Source organism: Epinephelus fuscoguttatus, linkage group LG23, assembly GCF_011397635.1.
Source record: "Epinephelus fuscoguttatus linkage group LG23, E.fuscoguttatus.final_Chr_v1".
Taxonomy (NCBI): domain Eukaryota; kingdom Metazoa; phylum Chordata; class Actinopteri; order Perciformes; family Serranidae; genus Epinephelus; species Epinephelus fuscoguttatus.
In genome coordinates this window covers 28,179,549-28,196,747 of record NC_064774.1, presented here as the reverse complement: position 1 = coordinate 28,196,747, position 17,199 = coordinate 28,179,549, and the positions used below count along the sequence as shown (strand labels likewise).

Below are 17,199 nucleotides of genomic sequence, written 5' to 3'. Positions count from 1 at the left end.
CTAAGCTGGAAAAAATGAATCAAATGAATCAATGTAAACTACTGAACACATTATTTACCATATTTGTTTATTTGTACGCTTGTCAACAGACAACTTTTACATTTTTACATGTTCAGCAGACTGCTGAGAACTACGTAGAATTAATTAATTGTTGGAATACTAATTGGACACTCTCTGGTTTTCGTATAATATGGAGCTAATTCCATAACCCTATAACCCTCAACCTATGAAGAAATACCTGACCCAGACAATAATATAAATGCAGTATTATTATAAACATATTTGTTTGTTTTGTACCTGTAAAGTCACCACTATGTTAGTTTTGCACCAAAAATAAAAATAATACAATAAGATAAAATTAAATTAAATTAAATTAATTAAATTAAAATAAAGTGTGCCGTAGGGTGTATGTGTAGCTGTATCAGGGTGGCCATGGCCATGTGTTACAAATACCATATTAGTCGATCAGAACTTTTGATGTAGTTCAGTATTTAAATATTTGTAACTTCATGTGTTGGTCATGTAAAAGGCTACTAAAAGTGGCCTACAATGCAGCGTGCTCTTTGAGACCTGGTGTTTTACAGTGTGTTTGTCATGCTGAGGTATCAGGGTTTTCATTTCCAGTGTTGGTACAGAGGAAGCTCTGATAAGGAAACACTTGACGAGTTTGTATTCAGCCTTCACCTGAAACAAATCACCTCTCATCCAGTCGACATCACCTCTTTTAAAACCAACAACATCAACCCAACATCCCAAGGTAAGTCTTTCTGTCTCTGTCTTGAAAATGTGCTGCCAATTCATCAGTTTGTCGTCTTCATCGAACCTCATATAATCATCTAATCTACACTGAATATACAGGGAAGTAAGACTGTTACGCAACAAGGCAGATACACAACTAAAAGACCTACACAATCACAGCCCGCAGAGATAGACCTCCTTCAGAGTAATAGCTGTTTATGATGTAAAACAAGTTCATGAAAAACCTTCCAGTTAGCATTTCATTATTCTTATGTGCGCTTTGGGCCTTTTCTCTACGGCGCCAACTTAGTGCCAGAAATTTTTAACTTTCTCTTTAGATTGTGTGTGCGCACATTTTTTAAACATTATTTAATAATTTGTGTGTGTTAGTTTGTGGCAGCAAAATATGTATCCTGTGGGCAGAGATAATAATTTGTGTGATAACGTAATGCATTTTAATATAAAAGAAAAATCTGTTGAGATATTAGAGGCTCCTTATATTTCAAATTATATGTGTGTATTAAATATAATGTAACAATATATTTTGATTATAATTCATACATGTATGATGAAATACGTATTACCATTTGTAGTGCTGGTTACACATTATAGCAGGTGCAGTAATATCAGTGCTGTAATACCTGTAGTAGGAAACGGCAGTATTAGTGCTATAGTATAGTAGCATAAGTTGAAACAGTAATGTTAGTGTTCAGTGTAGAAAAAGTGTTGAATGTTTCTGCAAACACAGAGAGGTAACATATGCATGGTATTATGCTGTGGATACATTGACACTTTACACTTCAACAACTTTGTGGTTCATGTGTTGTTAAGGCACAAAACCCAATTGGTTATGGTTAGAGAAAGATGATGTTTTGGCTTAAAATACCCCACCTGGGAAAAAATCCCATCACCATACGCAGTCATGTCTCTGTAAAAACAACTGCCTTTCATGCCGTTATCTCAGCATGAAAAAGAAGTGATGTCTCGGAACAAACCCCCCATGCTACTTCCATGCCACTATGCTGGCAGCAATGTCTCTTTCAGCAATGACTGCCTTTTGTGTCACTATCTGGACAGAAAAAGCTGCAGCGTCTCGGTAAACAACAGTAGCCTTGCATGTCACTCTCCTGGCAGGAAAATCAGTGATGTCACATTTTAAAAAAATAAATTAAAAAATGTATGCCCATAAAGGTGCTGGAAATACAGCAATGACTCAAAAATTCACAACTGGATTTGTTGTTTGTTGGTCTCTAACAGCAGTCTGCAGCTTAGCAGGCGTCTCGCCAAGTTGTCACGCCATCCACCATCCTCTACACTTCCTGATAAAAGTCAGCGCATATACTACATCACTTTAGAAGCACTGATGTTGTACGTATGAAATGCACAAACGTCTCTTGTCTCTTCTCTTTTTGTGCTATCTTACATCAACTAGCTGGATGTGAGAATACACTTGAATGCATATCTCACAGGAAGCAGAGCCATGCTCAACGTAAAATACACACCACAGGAAATGTTTTCTCTGTTTTGTGACATATGTTCACACATATAATAACAAGTGAGTAGGTTTGATTAATCCCATCACCAACCAAATGGCACTACCACGCAGACAGAGATGACTCTTTTATAATATCTTTAATACTAAAAAAACAGGTTATTGTTGCTCTCCAGCCCTTGGCGCTGCACAGAGAGCAGCACACACACTCTGTCAGCAGCTGGTGTGTTCTCAGCACTAACTAAGTGACACTGTATTGCAGCTATAACCATGCACTGGCTTCTCCAGGCCACTGGGGCTCTCCTGAACATTTTATGGATTGGCCTTTTTTTAACACCACAACCGTTCTCAGGTAAGCTGTGTCGAAAATTACCGCAGTGTCGTATTTGAGGTTATTAGTGTTGCGTCAGCCATCCTGAGGTTTGTGTTGATTTGCAGAGTTTGAGCAGACAGAAAGCACCGATGAGGAGGAGATGTTTTGTTTTCCTCCTCCACCAGTCGAAATCCCCTCGAATAAAACCAACAACACCAAAACAACATTTCCAGGTAAGGATTTGACCTCTCCAGCAGACGTGCAGTCAGTCCATGGTTAATCTAAGTTTGTCATATCATAGTATTTTCCACACACAGCTCACCCTGCTACTGCACCAGGAAGTGAACCTACCATAATGTAAGTGACTTATATTCTACATTACACTGTAATGCTCACAATAATGAAATGTTTCTTGCTCTCCCATGGACTATGAAAAATGAAAAGTGGTGCAAGGAAGAAGAGGAAATTAGGTTTTTTTGTTGCTACATTGTTTCTGGTATGACATGCAACAGAGGTCACTGGCTGGAATAAGAAAAGCAAAGTTAAGTTTGCAAAACGTACAGTATGTGTACTGAAACATACTGAAAGCATACTTGATGATACGGCTGTTTGTGTGCATCAGTGCTTGATATTTCAAAATGATTTGTACAATTTATTTATGTATTTCCACATTAGGGACTCAGATAACCTGGGACTGACAGGTAGTTATCCTGAGGTGGAGCAGACGACTCGAGGTAGTTATCCCGAGGTGGAGCAGACGACTCGAGGTAGTTATCCCGAGGTGGAGCAGACGACTCGAGGTAGTTATCCTGAGGTGGAGCAGACGACTCGAGGTAGTTATCCTGAGGTGGAGCAGACGACTCGAGGTAGTTATCCCGAGGTGGAGCAGACGACTCGAGGTAGTTATCCTGAGCTGGAGCAGACGACTCGAGGTAGTTATCCTGAGCTGGAGCCGACAACTCGAGGTAGTTATCCTGAGGTGGAGCAGACGACTCGAGGTAGTTATCCTGAAGTGGAGCCGACAACTCAAGGTAGTTATCCTGAGGTGGAGCAGACGACTCGAGGTAGTTATCCTGAAGTGGAGCCGACAACTCAAGGTAGTTATCCTGAGGTGGAGCCGACAACTCGAGGTAGTTATCCTGAGGTGGAGCCAACTCCAGTTAGCTGCTGCTTTGAATTCTTCAGCGGACGAGTACCTCTAAAAGACATAAAGGGATACAGAAAGTCACCCCCCACGTGTCCTGTTGAAGCCATTGTGTGAGTAAAAGTTTAGAATTTAGCTTATCAGCATAAATGGAATGATACATTCTGTATATTTCTGTTTATTCCCATAATGCCTAAAGCTGGTTATACTCTGCACGATTTGCATCCATTTTTAGAAATGTTGTTATGTGATTCCAGCTCCCACTGTCTGAGTAAATTGGTGTAAAGCTAAAGCCCACAACTTATGTGCTCACACTGTGCAGTCCAAGCTTCAAGCCATGACCTCAGCACTTCCTTCTCTCAACAGAATATTCACAACTACCACCCTCTGTGTTGATCCAGATGCTGCATGGGTGAAGAGACTTTTGATAACCCTCGATGAAAATGGAAAAGGAGTGAATCCTGATGATTGTAAGTTAATATTTGTTTCCCTGTAATAGATTTCCAAAGGAAACTGCTCCAAGAAACCACATCAAACTGTTTCAAAAGCTGAATACTGCTGAATGGAAGCAGGTTGTGACTTTGTATGGTTTGGGATTATTGAAAATATTGTTGTGTTGTGGATTCTAGGTTTGGTGAGTGTTTTGCGAGTCAAAAATAGCTTCAAAGTCAGTAACAATTAGTGTGGAAGGTGGGAAAAACATCAATAAATAAAGAGGGCTGCTACTGCATCTACTTATTATTAATTAATATTATTATTATTAGCATTATTTTGGATTGATGTATATTTCCTTTTTCCCCTCTACATGACATTATATAACAGCTCATTCTACTCCTGCACCAGGAAGTGAATCTGCAACAATGTAAGTGACTTTGTACTATATATACTGAACAATAATTAAAATGCAAACTTTCTTTTTTGTGGTTGCTCCCATTTCTCAAAGGTTGAGTTTAGCATGAAATACTTTTTAATGCTCTCAATGGATCTGTATTTCTCTTAAATTTTGGTTGCATTACTACACAGGTGTGCTTTGGGTCACTCTAAAATGTGCAGTTTTATCTGCTGACAGCAGCAGGAGATATATATATATATATATATATATCTCCTGCTGCTGTCAGCCGTCAATTGATTGCTCTGTGTGTGTGTGTGTGTGGAGGGCGGGTGTTAGTGGGTTCAACAACAAATCTCATTGCTGATTTATCACATCTCATGATCTGGATATTGTAACGTGGACCCAGAATAGACCCTGCACATATAAAATTTGGTGTAGCCATAGCAACGCCCTTTATAAACAACAAGCCTGCCAATAGAAGCATGTGCTGATAGTAGGTTAGCTTCTTACCTTTCCATTCTAACCGAGGGGGGTCATCAGCACAACGTGAATTAAGAACTGGCTCGTTCACTCTAAAGAGCCGGTTCACTCGTTCTCTTCAAATAGCCGGTTCAAAGACTCAGCTCGTTCGCTAACGCCACATCACTACTATAGAGACCAAGCATATAGCTGCCGCGTGCTTCAGTAAAACTCTGTAGTCCGTGTTCTTCCTTTTAAAATGTTTACTGAAAACTTTGTTCTTCGTATACAAAATGAAAACAGTACCTAAACATCTTACAAAAACATAAGAATCAAACACAGGCAAAATACGTCATGCCTTTTAACCACTCAGAAGCTAGAGCTGACTACACGATTGCACAGCTTATTGGTCCTTATTAAGCATGCTACACTGAGACTATGCTTATCCTGAGCAAGTTAAATACATGAAAATATGTTTATGAATATTTTACAAATGGCTCTAACAGTATATTATGTCATCAAAATACCAGTGAAAATGTCATAGTATAGTATGTCATCAACATGTCATTAAAAACATCATAGTTTTACAGTTGTTGTCAACCAGTTGTTGCATCAGCTGTTCAGGTGCCTTGTCTCAGATGATTTTGCAGGTGAAGACGTGTGATGTGGAGCTCCTGAGCTGATGTGGTTACATTTGGTCTGCAGTTGTGTGGTCAATTGGATGTACTGCCAAATTTGCAGAAACAACATGGAGACAGCTTTTAGTGGTGAAATAAACATTAAATTCACGGGCAACAGCTCTGGTGAACATTCCTGCAGTCAGCATGCCAGTGGCACATTACCTTAAAACTGGGGACATCTATAGGATCGTCTTGTGTGATCGCACTGCACATGTTAGAGTGACATTTTATTGTGAAAATCCCAAGGCACAGCTGTGTAGTAATGATGCTGTTTAATCAGCATCTTAATATGCCACACCTGCCGGTGGATGGATTGTCTTTGCAAAGGAGAAGCGCTCACTAACATTGATTTTATCAAGTGTGCAACCAAAATTCGAGAGAAATATATCTACTGAGTGCGTGAAAAAAGTCTGGGAATGACAGGAGGAGTAATAAACATATGTGCATTTGTGAGTAGAATACTATGCCAGGAGATGAATTGTCAGAAATCGTGTCAGTCTGACATCCTCATCTGAGGATGTACTTGAAATTTCAAAATTATTTTTACAAACAATTCATGTATTTTCACTGTTAGGGACTGGGTTGAACTGGGATTGACGACCCAAGGTAATCCTCCTGAACTGGAGCCAATGACTTCAAGAAGTCCCCCTAAACTGGTACTGACCGCTCCATGTTGCCCTCAGAAACTGAAATCGATGGGTCCTGACAACTGCTGCTTCTCGTTCTACCCAAGAAGACTGAACAAAAATCACATCAGCTCATATGTCATGACTGATTTCCGATGCCCAAAGGCTGCAGTCATGTAAGTTAACTTCACCCACAATATGTTTAATACAGTGACCTAAGTCAGCACAATGAGTATTACTCAGTGTGACTATTACTTTGTGAATTGATCATAAATCATGGACATTTAAATAGATAAAGTGCACATTTCACACATCCTGCACACTACATACTCTAAATTTTCATTTTCTCATTAGATGTAGAGTATATCTGGGGCGGCAGTAGCTCAGTCCATGGGGACTTGGGTTGGGAACCAGAGAGTTGCCTGTTCAAGTCCCAATCTGGACCAAAATGGAGCGTGGACTGGTGACTGGAGAGGTGCCAGTTCACCTTCTGGGCACCGCTGAGGTGCCCTTGAGCAAGGCACCGAAACCCCCAACCACTCAGGGCGCCTGTCCATGGCAGCCCCCCCACTCTGACATCTCTCCACTCTGTCCATGTAAAGGTCCTGTTTGTGCAAGTGTGTGTGTTTCGGACCTGTGTGTTAATGACAACGGAGTGAAAAAAATTAAAATTGAATTTCCCCTCAGGGGGATTAATAAAGTATATAAAAAATAAAAATAAAAACAAAATATTGCAGATAGTTATTTATTTCTGATAATAAATCATAAATTTCCTACCTAAGATTTACTTCTAGTTCTGTTATGTTTTTTGTTTTGTTTTGTTTGTTTTTTTTTTGTCTCAGGTGTTGGACATTATAATAACACAGACATTTCTCTCTTTCAGTCTGATTACAATAATGGGTCGTCATATCTGTGTGGATCCGAATGTCTCCTGGGTTAAGAGCATCATGAAAAGTGTGGATGATTGCACCACTTGAACCAGCTGCCTGCCCATCCTTCTTTAAAGACACTGCAGCTTCTATTGCTTTATCAGACCACATACTATAAAAATATATGTTGCAATGTGGTCATGATTTTGGTTTTAATGTGAAAATCTGCTGTGTACAATTCAAGACCTTCAAATGGGGTCAGTTTGAGTCTGCAGTGGGACACAGACCAACCTATCCTGTTTTTTTGTTACTTCTTTTGGATACTTTTCAATACCCATAATATCATACATTATAAACCTCATTAACTTGGTCATAATTTCACACAGACGCATACTCTCTCTCTCTCTCTCTCTCTCTCTCTCTCTCTCTCTCTCTCTCACTCACACAGATACGCACACTCTCTCTCACACTTTGCACGGTATACTGGTGCCAATGGTAGATCGCGGCACTAAAACTCCACAGTACATATGATACCATAATGTTGGAGTACCGTAGTACTACGGTACCTCAGGTACTACTGCTGTGGGATAAGTTCAAAGTCCAGTCGCAAGAGGGTGAGTGTCCATGCGGCGTCCAATAACGGCGAATCCTGCCGGTTGTGGGTTGAACGGGGGTCACAGACACAGACAGGAATACGTATTCCTGTCAAATACGGCGGCCATAGTGCTCCGCGGCGCAAGTTAACGGCTTACCGGCGACGGATTAGTCCGGCTCCAGGTCCAATAATGTCCTCTTGTTGGCGTCATGACTGCCCAGAAGTACCTGAACAGCCAGCCGTGGCAGCACACAGGAATGTGACATGTCAGAGGAGAAACGAGCCGTTCACATTTCTCTTTGTAGCAGGTAACGGTGCACAAACCTTGAGTTGTTGCAAATTCAAGTTTAGTCTTGTGTTGTGGAGTGTTGTGTTGATGTTCGGCTTGTGGTGGTGGTGGAGTTAAGTTCAATAATGGCTCTGAGGTAGAAGCTGTACTTAAGCCTGGAAGTGCAGATCTTAAACACCCTGTAGCACCTTCCAGATGCAGCAGAGAAAAGAGATGGTGATGAGGCTGAGTTTCATCCTTCAGAATGCTGCTGGCTCTGTGGAGGCAGCGTGATCTGAAGATGTCCTCCAGTGAGGGCAGGGTGAGTCCAGTTATTTTCTGGGCTGTTATGATACTCTGGAGAGCTCTGCTGAACAGCTGGCATACCATACTGTAATACAGTGTGTCAGTAAATTCTCTATAGAGCAGTGGCAGAAGAGCATGAGCAGCTTCGCAGGCAAGGTTGTTTTTCCCAAGTGTCCTTAGAAAGTAGAGGCGGGTTGAATGTCCATGTAAGGTCTTTAATAATATGTGCTCCTAGGAACCTGAAACTGGAAACCCTCCACTTGGAGAAGGTGTTGTTGAGGTAAAAGGTTTCTTTTTTGGTCTTACAAGTACAGTAAGATATCATCTGCACAGAGTCTTATTTCATGTTGAAGGATTGTGTTGTTAATTTAAGATTCAGGGGTTCCATTGGGAAAAAATAAATACAGGCTATACTAAACTCCTCCAGGATCCTTTTCAATGATTTTCCCCTTGTTGCAGTCACCTCTACCATCATTTAGTGATTTGAGAGGCTTTAATCTTCTGTTAAAGACAAATCTGGGAGGGGTTGAGGCTGATAAAGTCACACTACTATTGGTATGGTATTATTTTCTAATGTACTCATGTTTCTGAAGTTGTAACTTAAGCCAACCTAATGAAGAGTTTCATACATTAAAGTTTCTTCTGAAGTATTAAAGACCTTACAAAAGTCAAGGGACAGGATAAGGGCCTCTTCATTATAAAATATGAGTCATCAAATAAATCTAAAACAAGGCGAAAATGATCAGAAATTTGCATATTTTTCATTAACCTGTCTGTGTAATAGAGATGATATCATTTAAGACAATCTTTAATCTACCGGCACAAAGAAATATTTACAATTTATAAACTAGTCTGAGCAATATAAGAGGTGCCAATTACGTTCTTTATTAGGTTTGAAGGTTTGAGTTTAGTAGCACAGTTGATATTTTGGTAAAACATAAAACTTTGATGAACTCATCACCAAATACAAATATTACAATATAACAGGGAATGCAAACTAAGAGTACAGTAGGGTCCAAACGCCTGCAACCACATACTGTAGACAATCTCTAATATGTTGATGTAAACCTGGAAATAATCAGAAAATTTGAGGCTTCAGAAACATTTAAAGTCAACAATGAAATTTGAGCCAATCTAGTGACACTGACCAACTTAACTCCTGGTACAAAAGATTACATTTCCATCTCTCCCACCGAAACATACGTTCAGACGACGTTTAATCTACTCAGCTGAGGCTCATTTAAGTAACTTGTAACTTGCTAGTAACTTGCAGCCAGTGTTCACCTGTCATAAATATGGCTGTGCCTCAATTTTACAGCAGATTATTGCTCACTAAGTATAATTGTGATAGTGGGAAACATTGCATCAGAAGCCAAATTGTTATTCTAAGCAAAGAGGGGCTTTCTCAGCATCCAGTCATGGCTAGACTAAAGGTTTCTAAGGACAGTGGATGGAATGCTAAATGCTTTGCACGAACAACTTGACTGGCTGTGACTCAGGAGGTAAAGTGGGTTGTCCAGTAATTGGAAAATCAATGGTTTGATCGTTGGCTTCTCCAGCCCACATGTCGAAGCATGCTAGGGCTAGATAATAAACCCCACATTCTCCCAATGGCTGTGACATTGCTGTGCGAATGCATGGGAATGTTTAACTTTGCATGATACCCTCAGCAATGAATGAATGTGTGTGTAAATCGGTGAATGTGGAAAGTGGTTTTAAAGCCTCTGGAAACCCAAATCCACAATAGCCTTCTAACTATGTAATTTAGGGTCTTATGTACATAATATTAAACATGTAAAAACATTTAGAAATCTGTTTCCATCCAAATTCGAAATATCTGTCTTTTAAGTTTTTGTACATTCTTGAAATTGGGTTTGATTTGGCCGTGGTTATCTCTGAGATTTATTACGCAATAAATTCCAAACCAATCATAAATCATCTGTCAGTTGTCTCATCCCGTCCTCCAGTGGCAGCGCAACAAAACCTTTCTGCTCCAGCTAAATCTGCCTCTTTGAGACTGAGACTGAAAGCTCACTGGAATAATCAAGGTGGCATGACAGAAAAATATCTTGATTATCTAAACTAAAACTTTTATTCAGCCGAATGAGAACGTCAGATGACAGATTTTATAGAGCTCAGGACAGCAGTGTTACTATAATTTTATTGTTTAGTGGAGTCTGAGAAACAGCTTTCTAGTCTGATGTTTAGAAAATACAGATTGTAAACTGGCTGAACTGAGGCTCTGCCTCCGGCGGGCTCCCAGCAGCACTCGAATCAGGTTGACCGGCTCCAGAGCCCGGACAATCCAAGCCTTTGCAGCTCGTGGAGCTGCAGGAAGAGGCGGCTTGTGAGCGGCCGGGCTTGCCCCCTGGGCCCGGTGCCGGTGTCGGCTCGCGGGTAGGGGACGTAATGTGCACCCTTCTTAATCCCTAACCCCAACCCCAAGCAGTTAGCTTTGCTACGCATAAACATATCCCCAATCGCGGAGGTAATGCTGCGGGAAACAACACAATTTTAGCCGGAGGGGAAGATTATTCAAGGCGGGCAAATACTTCTACACAACGCCAGAGAGACGGCCGGTCGGCACCGGTCTCTCCTACAGCTGGCAGGGCTTCTGCTTCGTCCTCTGAATCATCAGAGGGCTCAACATGTACGGCTGGATTAAATTTGTGGGAGTCATTGCTGAGCCAGGGAGATGTCAATCAGAGCGTTATCTGCCACATCCACTCTTTCCTGCCAAGTGGTCGAAACAGCAAAATGAGCTGTTTTTAAACCAGGTTTTCTAATAGTTATGAATGGTTATTTTCACTCAGACTTTTGAGGATGATTAATGAGACATTCGACTTTGATATAATATATGCATTTTTACTATTTCAAGCTGTGTTTCCAAAGGCTTTAATGGTCAGAATACTGGGCGCTATACAAATGCAAGTCCATTTCATTTAACATGAAGACCAAAGAAAATCAAGAAGTCCTGCCTGTGCCCCCGCTGAACATTTATGGGGGCACTTGCACACTGACAAAGCCAAGCGTTCTGTGACATCACAAGAAGTGTTTTGGCACACTGTCAAATCATTCTGGGATAACATGGGTCATTAGGGTATGCACAAATTTGTGGAGTCCATGCCAAATTAAATGCATGCTGTCATTTAAGCAAAACGGGGACATACCCAAAACAAAGATATTCTGAGTTCATGTAGGCCTACATTTTTTCAAAAATTCAATATTTCACTCAAATTGTTAAGCTGATATCATCTGTAGCGCAAAAAATGGTGTTACATTTGAAACAAATGCAAAATATAAAACAAAAATTAAAACAAAAAGAGAAATTTGCAGTGACATGTTTGGATGAACGTTAGAGCGTCTGACCAAAAGTTATCCATATGAGGATAATTTCAAAACAAATGTGACACACTTTCATGTCAGTTTTTTTTTTTTTTTTTTTAACAAAAGCAGCAGTCAGACTCAGTGTCCTTCTCAAACCTCTTCAGGAAAAAGATTGCAAGGTAGAATCTGTGAATTAATTTCGAGGTAGAGGCATCATCACTCCAAATGGGATTATGTGAGGAATTGTGACAGATTTTTATTGGGAATAAAACTCTAATTGTTCCATTATTATTGTGATGCCCTCCTGAAAAGCTCAAATCACCCACTGCAGCGTCAGATAAACAGTGTGAGTAAGCATTCATGGGAAGTAAAACACGTCAACAGCATTATGATTATAGAAGGAATTAGATAGAAAACTGTAAAACTAAAGGCTATCCTTAAAACAGAGCCTGTATGACGCCATTGCTGCATGACGGACTTGTTGTAGTTGACATGAGAGCGAAAAATCTGCAGTGATCCGGCTCAGCGCATTTTTCGTTTCCTTGCAGACCTTTTTAATTGAAATAAATTCATCTTATCGATTGCACATACTGTAATCCATCTTCGTCTTTAGATTATCTTGAGTAATTGGGTCATGATTTCTGGAAAGAGACACTGCTGTTGAGTTTTAAGAATGTAGCTTTTGGCAATTTTAGCACTACAAGCTGAGAGCCATCTAGTTCCATTATATTTGAGAGAAGGCAGACGTCTCTACAGCCGATAGCTCCAACACTCTGCAACTCACACCTTAACTATCTAGACTGGTAAATAGCACTACTGGAAAGAGGAAACATATGTGTTTGTGATTTTAGGGTGAGGCACGGACGATTCTTGTCGCCTTTGCACTAAATTTGTACTAAATTTATGCTCTTACGTCAATTTTGCCAGTGTTGGTGGTACGTTTTACGGGTTTGGGTGGTGATGGCACGTGGCTGTGAGTCACTCATCCAGATGAAGAAATCAACTCATTAGTCTGTGAACTCTCCTTCTGCCGACTTCTAGCCAGCTAGCTGCTAGCTAGCCAGGTCAAGGTTTTCAAATCAGTAAACATCGAGAAAAGATGGAGAAGTTGGGCACCAGCTGAATTAGCATCCTCTCATCATTGTACAGGTGTTGGAAAATAAATTGGATGATCTCTGTGCTGCATTAGTTTCCAGCGGGACATCAGGGACTAGTTTAGGACTCTGGCAAAAGGAGAGGAGGCATGTGCTTCATGGTGATAAGGACTAGGGATGCACCGAAATGAAAATTTGTGGCCGAAGCCGAATAAAAAACGCTTGGCCGAATACCGAGTACCGAATACCAATGTTTAGTTTTTCATTAGTTTTTGCAGGTGAACCCCCTCCAGATTAGTGTTGTCATGGTACCAAAACTGGGACCCACTGTACGATACCAGTGAAAATATCATGGTTCTGAGTAGTATCATGATAGCACAGCAAAAATGAGGCAGATGTGCCTTTTGTCATTTATAAAAAGATAAATCACTTTTCTATAATACATCAATGATATTTCAATGGAATAAATTACTTACTGACTTATTCATACTTCAAAAACAGCATCAATCAGTGATTAACATGAGGGGGGATCAAAATAAAATAGATAAATAAAATAAAAATCAACCAGCCACGCTCCTCCCCTGACAAGTAAAGAACAGTCCCTTCATAAGTAAAGAACAGTCCCTAAGGTGCGGTGAGGTTTGTGGACCGTTTCCTGCCACAGAGAGTAATGTGAACGGCTCGTTTCTCCTCTGACACGCCACATACCTGTGTGCTGCCACGGCTCGGCTGTCCAAGTACTTTTGGGCAGTCATGACACCAAGTAGAGGACATTATTGGAGCTGACTTCTCTGTCACCGGTAAGCCATTATCTTTGGCTGCCGTATTTGACAGGAATACGTATTCCTGTCTGTGTCTGTGACCCCCGTTCAACTCACAACCGGCGGGATTTCGTTTCTGCTGCTGGTTGAAATCCGTACCGGCACAGCGTGCTCCTGAATGATTTCTTTTGCTCGCACAGAACTACTTTTAGTCTCAAATGCAAGTGCGGTGACGGACGGAGTAAAATATCGCCACACTGCCGACATTTTACTCCATCCATCACCACAAGCTGTTTGATTGCGTTATCAAAACACGCCGCTATTATTCGGCCTTGCTTTTCATTTATTCCACCGAATACCGAATGTGTGTTTTCTGTGCAATATTCGGCCGAATATATTCGGTTACCGAATCGGTGCATCCCTAATAAGGACTGGTGTGTCAGTGGGAATGTGAGATGCTGTACTGTTCCTGCTGTGGATCACTGTTATACGCCGTTCTAAGGCGGGTGCAGTGTGGCAGCGTGTGTTCAGGAGGAGGGACCATGTGGCCGTCCTTTTGAGGTCAGGATGTGTGGACAGTTAAATCTTTCCACAGCCAGAAACCGTGGATTACCAGAACCATCCAGAAACATGGATAATTATAAAGCAACAGCCAACAATATAAGCAGACGCAAAGACAGACTAAATTACAGTGCACAAGTTTAACGAGCAGAAGGGATCACATTTTGCTACCTTTTATAATTCCATGTGACAAATAAATGATTGATTGCACTGTCCCTTTAAATGTCTTTTTATTTGTATTTTCATTATACAAAAACATATTAATCTTGGCATGTGTACACTTATTGATTCAGTTAGTGTTTCCTTTTATCATTTTCATAATGACTTAAGAGTTGTTTGGGGCTGTAGAAATATTAAAGCAGCTGTGCAGAACTTTTTACCATTTATAAAACTGTCCCTAGTTCGTATCACCCCCCCTTGAAGATCCGCATATTTATTTGAACCCAACAGCGACAAAAAAGCCTTTCTCTATATGGATATTTAGCGTAGCCTCGCGCGGGTCGGACACAGCGGAAGTCAGCAAACCAGAATACGGCACCCGGAGGTGGAAGTAATTCTGTTCGCCCACATTGGCCCACAGCGATTAAACCACAGAAGAAGAAGGAGCTGTGTTTACAGAGAAGGTTCTCCAAGTAAGCGGTATACAACAGGCATTGCTGAACGCATAACAGTTTTACCAGAGATGTATCTATAAGGACTTGGTTGTACTTTTGATGTCATGGCGGATAGCGAAGGAGCACCATCTAAAAGAAAAAGAAAAAGAACGGGACAGTGATAGGGCTCGAGCCCAAACGCGTGTAAACCTCGGTCGGGCATTCGCCAAGTGGAGAGAGCTGAGAGATTTGAAAGGTTTTAAAACTGATCCCGAGTTGGCCCTTTTCCTAATCGACAGGTATGTCATTTTTGTTTTTATTTAGAGAATATACCGCAACTTGTTAGACGTTGTTTCACTTCAATATATGACAACATGGAAGTTATAAGCAAGCTAAATGTAGCTGATGTGAACTGCTTTTGTCTAGTACAACAAACGCCACAAAATTATCTGTGACTGTGACCATGAACACAAATATACAGCAGGCAGTTGTCCTCAGTTTATAAGAAATTCAGAGCTACACCAGAACATTTATGAACAGGTCTTACTTTAATACTAACCTGTGTAACGTTAGCATGTTTCCACTAATTACCTGGACTGACCTAACGTTAGTAGCGTTAGCTTTGCAAGCGAAGGCTGCAGGTAACAGCTTTGCTGTGTTAGGATTAGATCAGAACAGAAACACGACAGGAGAATTTACTGAGTCATTTTGCTGTTTCCACTAATTACTTGGACTGACCTGACGTTACTTAATCCTCTCGCTCTCCAAAACAAATGCATGCGGTAATTGCCGGTTGCAGTCGAGATTTTACGACACCAGGCTGTGGGTGTCATACCACTTCAACCAAAGGGGCGCTATAATCAATAAAAACGTGAAGTTCCGCACAGCTGCTTTCAAGCAATTGGTTTTGCCGTATGTCACCGTCTTAACTTTGAGCTACATCTCTGGGCTAACCACAACTGCATTTCCTGCAATCTACCTCAACCTTTTTAAAAACCGAGTGGAAAGTTTCTGTGACAGGCATTTTCTAGTCGCTGTAAAACCACAGCTGCCCTCCCTCCTCCACACCAGTGACACCTTTCTTTTTTTGTAGTACATTTTTGTTCTTGATAAACGTAACATCGCTCCACCTTTTGCTTAGAAGCCCCTTACTGCAGTTGAAGTGCAGTTGAGATATTGATCTCCATCGTCGCATCCAGGGGAATATCAAGTCATCATGAGGGCCAGTCACATCCTCCTGCTCTGCATCCTGGGATACGCAATGCTTTCCTCAGTGATCTGCCAGCGTAAGATAATCTTAGATTTTATAATTCCAACACGTTTTGAGTTACTTTTAAGAACAACCTGACAATACAGTGTTTTCTTTTTTTTTTTTCTTAAGATGGAAATGGTCCTGACTTCTGCTGCTTCTCATTCTATCCAAGAAGACTGAACAAAAATCTCATCACCTCATATGGCATGACTGATTTCCGATGCACAAAGAGTGGAATCGTGTAAGTTAACTTCACCCACAATATGTTTCATACAGTGACCTCAATATGCATGATGAGTATTACTCCTACCTTATAAATTAATTACAATTCTTGGACATTTAAATAAATAAAGTGCACATTTCACATCCTGCACACTACATACTCTAAATTTTCATTTAATCTTTAGATATACAGTATATTGCCTAAAAATTATTTTAATTTATAAAAAAAATGTCTGATAATAAATCATAATTTTGGAACTATTTCCTACTTTATATTTGGTTTCCGTCTTGTTTTGTTATTCCTTGTCTCATAATGACACTGGGCTTTCTCTCTTTCAGTCTGATTTCAAAAAAGGGTCGTCGCATCTGTGTGGATCCGAATGTCTCCTGGGTTCAGGGCATCATGAGATGGGTGGATGAAAAGACCCTTTGAATCAGCTGCCCGCTCGTCCTTCTTTAAACTTACTGCAGCTTCTGTTGCTTTATCAGATCACATACTATCAACATGCATGTTACAATGTGGTCGTAATTTTGGTTTTAATGAGAAATCTGTTGAGAGTAAATCAAGATTTTGCCTGCAAACGGAGTCATTTTGAGCCAGTATTGGCACATTGACCAGCTTATCCCGTTTTTCTTTTTTGATGCTTTGTAATCCCCACAATATCATATACACTTGTCTCTTCTTAATTCCTTCTAAGCTGGAAAGACCAACTGCCAAATGAATAAATGTAAAAGTACTGAACAATTTACTCTTCGTGTTTGTTTAATTATACACTTGTCCACACACACATTTTACATTCTTCCGATTGTATCTTGTATCACTCCTCCCGAGTGCTACTTGGAATAAATGAATTAAAACTGTACTAACTGGGATCTCCAAAATAAACTGAAAACAGTCAGATGGCAAATCAGTCACATAAATGAAACGTACAATAAGATGCTAACATGTTACAATATATCCTCATACATATCCAGTGGCCAGAGAGGACAGTTATATGACATTCAAAGGTTCAGTGTGTAGGATTTAGCAGCATCTAGTGGCGAGTTTGCAGATTGCGACCAACTGA

The 17,199-nt window shown here is 40.5% G+C and overlaps 2 protein-coding genes and 1 long non-coding RNA gene across 3 annotated transcripts; all 3 read left to right on the top strand.

The window, feature by feature from the left end:
- The first annotated feature begins 737 nt into the window (after positions 1-737).
- Positions 738-3,362, top strand: LOC125883524 (uncharacterized). The gene is made up of 6 exons (XR_007448566.1): positions 738-757; positions 2,493-2,582; positions 2,669-2,776; positions 2,861-2,900; positions 3,219-3,277; positions 3,344-3,362. It is a non-coding gene; the product is annotated as an uncharacterized LOC125883524 (long non-coding RNA).
- On the top strand, positions 3,202-6,666 carry LOC125884358 (uncharacterized). Its single transcript, XM_049569254.1, has 6 exons — positions 3,202-3,409; positions 3,641-3,800; positions 4,054-4,157; positions 4,510-4,549; positions 6,233-6,460; positions 6,639-6,666. Exons 1-6 carry the CDS (start codon positions 3,202-3,204, stop codon positions 6,664-6,666), a joined length of 768 nt encoding a protein of 255 aa, XP_049425211.1.
- An 8,955-nt stretch (positions 6,667-15,621) lies between these two features.
- Positions 15,622-16,881, top strand: LOC125883523 (C-C motif chemokine 18-like). Its single transcript, XM_049567840.1, has 3 exons — positions 15,622-15,944; positions 16,040-16,151; positions 16,472-16,881. Exons 1-3 carry the CDS (start codon positions 15,875-15,877, stop codon positions 16,563-16,565), a joined length of 276 nt encoding a protein of 91 aa, XP_049423797.1. The 5' UTR covers positions 15,622-15,874; the 3' UTR covers positions 16,566-16,881.
- Positions 16,882-17,199: the final 318 nt, after the last annotated feature.